General features: G+C 47.1%; 1 protein-coding gene across 10 annotated transcripts in view; it reads right to left on the bottom strand.

The window, feature by feature from the left end:
* DEPDC5 (DEP domain containing 5) overlaps nt 1–9310 on the bottom strand; it is a 106249-nt gene that overhangs the window by 32932 nt on the left and 64007 nt on the right. For 6 of the 10 annotated variants that reach the window (XM_019506840.1, XM_019506846.1, XM_019506843.1 and 3 more), the window contains exons 27-29: nt 8734–8917; nt 7624–7784; nt 253–370 (exon numbers count right to left, since the gene is read on the bottom strand). In XM_019506840.1, the coding sequence (XP_019362385.1) occupies nt 253–370; nt 7624–7784; nt 8734–8917 (463 nt within the window). The remainder of the gene's footprint in view (nt 1–252; nt 371–7623; nt 7785–8733; nt 8918–9310) is intronic. The other 4 variants (XM_019506844.1, XM_019506848.1, XM_019506845.1 and 1 more) reach the window with 1 other exon arrangement.

Raw genomic sequence — 9310 nt, 5'->3', positions numbered from 1 at the left:
CCCCCTATGTATTTAAAAAAGGACTTCTTATTGTCCTTAATCTGGGAAGCTAGTCCCAGTTCCATCTCTGCTTTGGCCTTCCTAACTACCCCCCTACATCCCCGAGCAACTGCAGAATAGTCCTCCCTGGTGATGACCCCTTCTTTCCATTGGGTGTAAGCCTCCTTTTTAGCAAGGAGACATTCCCGGATAACTGAAAGCGAATCATGCTGGACTAGTGATGGTAATTTACTTGAGAGAAGAGATACTCACTTTGGAAGGTATCGAGTGACAGTAATGATTTTGTCCTTTAGGGTCACTTTGTGGAAAGTGCGGCCCATGCTCAGCCAGTACTGGTCTTCTTCCTCAGGTCGATTTCGTGATACAAGGCCTAATTGTAATACACAAAAAATTATCTGCTTGCCTATCAAAGTAGTTGGAGCTTCAGGCTGCCTGCAGACATTAAAAAGGACTTCACCGGAAGCAGCAGCATGTATAGATCGGGTGCTTCAGCAGGGCTTTTTGGCACTTTTATCTAAAACTGATTCAATCAGCTATTAGATAAAAGCACCAGAAAAGCCCTGCTAAAGTGCCCAATCTATACAGATGCCAGGCAAGCTGAGTCCAACTAAGGCACTACCTCTCTTGGCTGCTGCAGGACTGCACCGAGTTTAAAGTGCTGTTTTTTTGGGAGTTTTTTTAATGTCTGCAAGCAGCCTTGCTGAACAAATACTCCTATACTAAAGCACTCCACTGCACTTCTGAACAAGGATATAAACCAAGAGCTGTCCTTCCTGCTACATTTTTAAATATGACTTGCTCGAAAAAATGCTTTTGTTTTTAAGGTACCAGTCACGAATATCACCGTTCAAGATTAAGAATGGGCATAACTTGTTATCGCCACTGTGTTATCTAACATGAGTGGGGCAACTAAACTGCAGGTAAATAACATTAAGTGCTGTGTAAGCATATTATCGTGTAGATAATTTGAACATCATTTTTCATCGCTCAGTTTCATTCCTGGAGCTAGCACCTTCAACTTCGTGTTTTCTCAAAGGAGCCTCTTCATTCATTTCTCCTCTCCCCACCACACAAACAAAAGGCAGCAATTCTAATTCTTACCCCTCATACCTTCTCCTTCCTATAAGCCTCTCATATATGCACTTTAACTTTATACACACACACACACACACACACACACACACACACACACACACACTGCCCCTTCACCCCCACTGTATTTATTTTAATAGAAGACAACCTGCTTTGAGCAGGGGCTGGACTAGATGATCTCCAAAGGTCCCTTCCAACCCTAATTTTTGATGGTTCTATAACCCCGATTAGAAGATGACTCCCCAATAATTAGATTTTATATGTGAAAAATGTATAAATTAGTTATAATTTTTCAAGTATAGAATTTTATTGGAGGTTTGTCTTGAATTTGTCCCCCTCCCACTGCTACAGCACAGAAAATAAATTCTGGAGTGGGGAGGTCAGGTAGCCCCTTTGCTCTCTGCTTCCCCCCAGCTTTTTCCCCTGGCAGCCCCTTCCCCCTCTCCTTACTGTCAGACCCTTCTCTCCTTGAGCACATGGAAATAAAGAGCAAATTTGAAAACAACAACCTTGAAATCAGACATGGCTACAGCACTTTGTATATAGTACCAATACACTTAGTTCATCCAGAACTGATGCACGTTACCTTTTTTTGAACCACTGCAAGTTTTAGCAGTTTTTTTGCAAAAATGTATCTCCCTATATCTTTATACTTTTGTCTCATGACTAATCCAGTTCACTTGACAGTCCATGACACATCTACAGTTAAACCATCATCATTCCTGTTACCGTAGCTGCATCCATGCACCTGCACACCCATCACCATCTCCTTTACCCATCACAATAATGCAGAGCACCTTAGCACCTTCTCCCCGCTTCCCAAATCCTCAGCTTCTTTCCCTAGTCCTTTCACTCATTGTCACAGTCATTGTCGTTGCCCTATCCAGCAGTCCCATTTCTGAACAGTTTGTGCCAATATTTTCTCGTCCACGTATCCCCTGCCATCTTCTCTCCATCATCTTCCTATAGTACATCTGCAACTCACTCACTCCCATTCAGACACAGTTCTCTACTGGGAGGTTCACGTGACTGTACATGAACAGGTTTCTGGTCTTCCACAGAGCATGCCTGAAGCAGATGAACTGGTTGAAGCAGGTTGTCAGGGTCCTTTACTGCTTAGTGAAGTGTCTGAACATCACCACCACTGGTGAGGGTCTTGACCCCCGTCACCATTACGAGTACAATTACTCTCCTCCACACCTCCCTAGCGTATGGGCAGTTCCCGAGGAGATGGCCAATTGCTTCCTCCTTCCACCAGCAGGCTTGCCTAGGGTAGTTTGGTGGGCTTCTCTGCCCCTCGGCCCACTGGGCACTCCCTATGCAAGCACTGTGACAATATGCTAGTTCAAGTCCCTGTGTTCGTTCTGTACATTTTCATGGTAGATTCACTCCCACACAGCCTGGAAGCTATTGCCAGGGGCTGTGTTCTCAGGTAACAGTCTATCCTTTGTCCTTATAACCTCCTACATCTTAGGGTGGTTTGTCAGGGTCACTGGGGCCTCACTGGGCAGTTGACATTTGCTCCAGAACAATTCCAGGATCTTGTAGAACCATGCCGGCACCATGGTCCAAAGGCTTGAGGTGGGCACCGTGTACACCCCCACTATTGCAGCTGGTGCCCTGCAAAATACTTTATGAAACCGGCCATTTTGGATTTTGCCCCAGTTGCCAGTTTGCAGATCATCTACCTGGCCTAAAGGAACAGCAGGACATCTGGTATTCTTCAGCCCCCGGTCCATTTAGTCTTGTACAGCATGGTCCTCACAACTTTCTCCCATCTGTAGCCTTAGAAGACGACACACATAGCACCAAGGCGGGGGAGAGGAGGGAACCAGCATGGTGTACACAGAAGCACCGGTAGCAACACTGCTGTCATGAGTGCTACAACCCCTGCCACTGACAGGCAGTGCATGTTCCTCAGTCCCAGGTACTCTTTATTTTTTTTCTTGCAAAAATATTTATTTCTATATATATAAATAAATATATATGTATAACTGTACTTCTAACAAACTGTCACATGACTGCTGTGGTTCACTTGACAGACCAAAAAACACACTTTAACAGTTAAACTATTTTAGTCCCATTACAAAATTCATACCACACACCTGCGCTCTCATGCACTCATCACCGTTTCCCTGAAAACATCCGTTTCATAACAGACTCCCTCGGTTCCCTCCTCTCTCCCCCTCCCAAATCCTCCTCTTGTTTGTCCAGTCCTTTCACTTGTTGTATTTGTCATTGTTGCCATCCTCACCACTCTCTTCGAAGGGCTTGCATCTGAAAAGTCTATGCCAGTCCCCTCTCTTCCATATGAGGTCCACCATCCCTTTCCCATCATCCTCTTCTGTCTTCCCATAGTACAGGAGCAGACAGTTATTTCAGGCAGAGGGCCACATAGGTTTAACAAGTTTTGGCGAGCTGTTGGGGGCTCCCTCTGCTATGAGTGTTGGAGCTGTGGGCACGCAGCACGTAGCCCTGGCAATAGGGCAGGCTTCGCTCCCTCCCTCTGCACAGCGCTGGCCAGAGCCACGCCCTACCAGGCACCTGCACTGGGCACAAGCACCCTGACCTCCACACCTGCTATTGCTGCTGGCAGCTAGGGCTGCAAGCCATGCGGGGAGCGTGTGGGGGGGTCCCCCCACCCACACCCTGCCCAGCTCTGCACTGTGCTTCTGCTTCCAAACAACTGCAACTCTACCTGCACAGCCCTGCCACTTCCCTACCTGCTGCTCCAAGTGAGCAGGTTCTAGCTGGAGCAGAAGCCCCACCCGGACTGCTGGCTGGGCAGAACCCTTCCACCCACAAGGGTGGGAGCAAGGCCCAATAGGTTATGTTGGAGGGTTCTACATATAGACACCTTGCTCCCACCTTTGTGGGTGGAAGAGCTGGGCAGCATGCAATTTGTCGGGGAGCGCTGCGGGCCGGATCTGGCCTGTGAGCTGTATTTTGCCCACCCTTGCTGTAGTACCAGTACATTTCACTCAGTCCCATTTTAATATAGTCCTCGACTTTGGGGTCTGAGTGCCTGCTTATGAGCAGGTTCCTGGCCTTTCACAGGGCATACCTAAAGCAAGAGATGAATTGGCTGAAGTGGGTTGTTGAGGCCCCCTGCTTTTTCGTAAAGTGTCCATCGAGGACTGGTTCTCTGGTCAGGATTCTGAAACCTGTCACACCACCAGGAGTGTGCGTACTTTCTTCCACACCTCTCTGGCATGTGGGTAGTCCCAGAAGAGGTGGTTTATTGTTTCCGCCTCCCACCGGCAGGATTGTCTTGGGCAGCTGGATGGACCTCTGTGCCCTGGGTTGTTTTTTCGTGCTTGCATGGAGAGTGCCCAGTGGGCTGCCTGCCAGTTCAAGTCTCTGTGCTCCTTCTGCAGGTCCTTATGGAAAATTCGCTCCCACATGGCCTGGCAGCTGTCACCACGTACAATTCCACTGGCGATATGATGTCTCTTGCCCTAACACCTCCTGCATCTTGTGGTGGTTCACTAGAGTTGCTAGGGCCATGTCGCACAGTTTGTATTTTTCCTGGAAGCGTTTCAAGACCTCGTGGAACCATGGGTACACCATGGCCCATGGGCTCCTGCTGGCTGTCATGTACACCTGCCACTGTCACAGCAGCTGTCCTGAAAAGTACTTCACAAAGTGGGCTGTTTTGGATTCTTCCCGTTGCCAGTTTGCATACCTGGCTCATGTACCTGGCCCAGAGGAACAGTAGGACATCTGGCATTTCTTTGCATGTGGACCGTTTCACTTTGTACAGCTTGGTCCTCGCCACTTTCTCCCATGTGGAGTTCCAAAAGAAAACATATATAGCTCTTTGGATGACTTGCTCTAAGGAAGGAAGACTAAGGCGGTGTATACAAGCATCAGCAGTTGCATTGCCTTCATCACTGTCATGCACCCCACTATTGACAGGCAGTGCATCTACCATAGCCCCAGTCTCTGTTTGGCCTTGGCCTCCATCTTTTCCCATGACATCTGTCCCATCAGCTCTGGGTCAAACTCCACCCCAAGGACCTATACCTCCTCGCAAGAGATGGAAACCCCCAGGGCTGACAAATTCCTGAGTTCACCCAGGACTAGGCAGGTGCTTTTGCTCACATTGAGCTTGACCCCTGCTGCTGCTCTGTATACCTGAGTGTGTTGGAGCACTCTTTCCACCGAGCCCTTGTCCCTGCATATGATGTTAAGATCATCCATATAAACAAGGATTTTCGTCTCTTCCCCATTACGTCTGGGAACTTCACGCTGCTGATCCTGGGTTCCTGCCTGAGCCACTGTGCCAGTGGTTCCACTGCACAGATAAACAGGATCAGGGACAGTGGACAGCCCTGCCTGATGCCTAACTCCACCACAACTGGGGCTGTTAAGGACCTGTTTACCAGTACCTTGCTACTCATGTTGGTGTACAGGGCTTTTATCTGGGAGATAAAGGTTGTGGGGACTCCCATCTCTTTCAGCATCTCCAGTAGGAGATGATGGGATACACCTGGTTGTAGGCCTTCTTCAAGTCAAGGTTCAGCACAGTAATGTTCCATCCCCTCTTCCATTGGTACTGAAGTGTCTCTCACAGCTGCATCAGGGCTTTGTGAATCTGTCGCCCCAGCTGGTTCTTGTGGCTCACTGCACCTATAATAGACTCCATAGATTTCATAGACATTAGGGCTGAAAGGGACCTCACGAGATCACCGGGTCTAGCCCCCTGTCCAAACAGCAGGAAAGTCAGCTGGGGTCAGATAACCCCAGCAAGGTGAGCATCCAGGCATTTCTTGAACTATCCAGAGTAGGTGCACCACTTCTAGGGGGAGTCTAATCCAGACAAAGTGCTTGGATAAGACTTTGGCCATTAGTTTGTAGTCAAGGTTCAGGAGTGTTATCAGATACCAGTTTCTCAGGTCCCACCTCTCCCCCTTCTTGTACAGAAGGGTTATAAGGCCCTCCTCCATCCTTGCTCCCAGGTGGTTCTCCTACTATGTGCAATATTTGTCCAAAGCCAAAGACTCATGATTTACCATATAGCTCATTGGGTTGGGCCCCACCAGAATCAACATTTCAAGCCCTGGTGACCCCCACCATGGCTCAGCACTGCTCAGTACATGTATTCCATATACCCTCACAAAAGATCCATGTGCTAATTAGCCCACCATTCATGACAGAAACCTGGTGTTCTCATCATGAATTCTGGGATGCTCCAAAAATGTATACGTAGATGAGGTGTACAGCAACCTGCCCCAGCTCCACCTCATGGAGGACAGGTCCACACTAGTCATATGTGAGATGCTGAAAGAGAGGGCAACTGAGGGATTTAGGGTGAACTGTTTAGGACCTGTTTTGTGATGTTTTCCAGGCATTTAAGGCTAGTGAAAAAACAGAAATAATTGGAAATGGGGGAAAGGGGTCCAGCTCAACTGTAGGAATAAAAAGGGAAGTCAAAATGTATGCAATGTAGTAGTTTTCCATGACTTGAAAAAGGAGTCAGCAGTGAGGACTGCACTTACTAGGCACTATCTTATGTCTTATTCAGGTGGTTTGCCCAATGTGGACAATGTGTATTATGGTCATGCTCAGTGTTGGCTGCATTTAAAAAACTTCATAGTGTGTGCGCCTTTAAAGCCACTACCATACTTAGACTATGATTCTCATGTTGGCAACATGTTTGCTAAACGAACAGTCCGTTCCCTTTTTCTCCTCCTGAATCTTACCACTCAGCTTTATATATCGCTCACTCTGAATTATTTAGAGCTAACTCCTTTGGGGATTAAACTGGGTTACCTCAACCAAGGTTTTCAAATAGTTCAAAGCTAACACAGTTTACCCTCTCCAGTGTGAATCAGATACAGACATCTAAAAATATGGGGAAAAAAGATTCTAGAGATAAACTGTAGTCAGGTTAATTTTAAAAACTTATCCCAATATGGAATAAATCCAAGTGAGCCCAAGGCTTTTAAACACAGTTCACAACTGTCCCCCAGAACAATCTGCCTCATATTCACAATCCCAAGCCCATCCAGTACAACAAGAGCTGGGTCTGCATTGCCTGTATGGTGTTGCTGTTTGTGCCACCCCATTTAGTGGGGTGGCACAAACAGCACAAACACTCCTTGTTATGAGTAGCCACCCTACTCATAACAAGGAGTAATGGGCACAAGCTGATGGAGAGGAGGGATAGATTGGACATCCGCAAAAACTACTTCACGGTTAGGGCGGCTAGGAGCTGGAACCAACTTCCAAGGGAAGTGGTGCTGGCCCCTACCCTGGGGGTCTTTAAGAAGAGGCTGGATGCCTACCTGGCTGGACTCGTTTGAGTCCCATTTCTCTTTTTGGGGTTTTTTGTTGTTCTCCCGCCCTGGCGGGGGGTCGGGCTAGAAGATCTACTAGGTCCCTTCCGACCCTTAATCTATGAATCTATTTCTGAGTCATTTCCTCTGAGGCACCAATCACACAAGGTAAAGCATACGCCAAACTGAAGAAAAGAACAAGAGAAAACTTATGGAAAACAGAAGCTGCAAAAGAGAAGCTGTGACTCACCTCGGCTGTAGAGGGGGCTGCTGCTGAGAGGGGGTGGTACAGTGGTAGTTGGTTTCTGTGGTTTGGGTTGCACAATAATTTGATATCCTTGCATGAGACGCTGGCAAATGAACTCCTCGAATACCTGCTGGGCTGTCATCTGCACTCCTTCCTCATCCCTCCTGGGCACAAAGGTTAATCAGGAGACGTGTCAGAGCAAGTATGCTCACCCCATGCCTGCTCTTGGCTCTGTTTTTCCCAGCTGAACCCCATTTCTATGGAAACTGTGCATATAGCACCTTGAGCCTGCACAGATCCAGCTGCAGAATCAGGACATAAGGGAGCTGCATGCCTATTGCTGACACAGATGTGTTCTGAAGGTAGCTGTGACCCAACTGTCTGTCAACATTGACTAGGACGTCTTAAAAGAGTTTTGAAGCTAGTAAGACTCATTCCGACCACAATAAAAGCTTGTTTACAACACCAGTAGTTGAAGTAGTCTCAGCTCTTGCACAAGTTAGCACATATATTAACAACAGACATTTCCATAGCATTTTCCAGAGGATCTCACAAGTTTGCAAATGTTTGGTAGAATTCAAAAATCTAAAAGTGGGGAAAGACCTCTATCTCAGACCAATTCATCAACCATCAGTCAGTAGCAGATCATAGAAGAATTCAAACCATTAAGCGTGCACTAAAACTACCAGTGCATACTCCTTTCTTTCCTCCTGAATCTTACCACCCAGCTTTATACACAGACAGCTGTTTCTTCTAAGACATTTTACTTGTATTCTACTGTTTATTACACTTCCTTAGCACCTGCTCTGTATGATTTTTGTCTCACCCTGCAAGAATTTTCAGTCCTCCTTAATACAGGAGGAGCTAATACCTGTTTTGTTGCTCCAGCTTTTGAAAAGTTTAAAGAGTTGCTGGAAAGAAGATGCACAGCTTTAGGAAGCAGAACTGTCAGAAGTGACCACTGACTAAGGTCTAACACTCAACCCAGAAGAGAAATGTACATTCCATTGGCAACTCAGTTAACTAGTGTATGAAGCTCACAAAGTTTTCATCTTCCATTAGATCTACCCTGATAGAGTGCAAGGTACTCTACAGAGGAAGTGCTGGCCAAACCTGTCAATGTCAGCTTCTGGGAGCAGATCATAGCAGCCCTCAGTGTAGTCATTCTGCAAACTCTGGCGGTCCGGGAAGTAGTCCGTGGTAAGAGGGAGGCATGCCGGAGTAGTGAGAGATTTCCAGTCCACCCCAACTGTACAACAGAAGCCTGGCACTACGGGGGGAGCAGACAGCGTCAGAACTGCCTCGTTGCATCACAAGGAGGGAAAGACAATGGGGGCATGTGTAGTCACCCATGAAAAATTAGGAGCAGAAAGGAGGAGAAATGAAGGGTGCGTGGTGTGAAAGGCAGAGGACAGTTGGAAAGGATGAAAAATAAGCATAGAGTAGGATAAGAGTCACCACGGGGGTGGGGGGGAGGAGAATACGAGGGAAAGGGGGAGGGAGGGGAGAGAGAAAGACAGAGTTTGTTAAACAAATACAGTGCACATGCTAATTCAATCCCATCATGCAAATGGGATTCAAAGTTAATACATTTAATTGTCTGTTGATTGAAAGCTAGAGCTGATATAGGTGCTGTGCTGCTGAGGTTACTGCAAGTCAGGTGCAATTACACATTATTAAACATATTAAA

The sequence above is a fragment of the Gavialis gangeticus genome, unplaced genomic scaffold (assembly GCF_001723915.1).
Source record: "Gavialis gangeticus isolate Ggan-Ray unplaced genomic scaffold, GavGan_comp1, whole genome shotgun sequence".
Classification (NCBI taxonomy): domain Eukaryota; kingdom Metazoa; phylum Chordata; order Crocodylia; family Gavialidae; genus Gavialis; species Gavialis gangeticus.
Note: the sequence above shows the minus strand (reverse complement) of the source record. Positions and strands in the feature narration are given on the sequence as shown.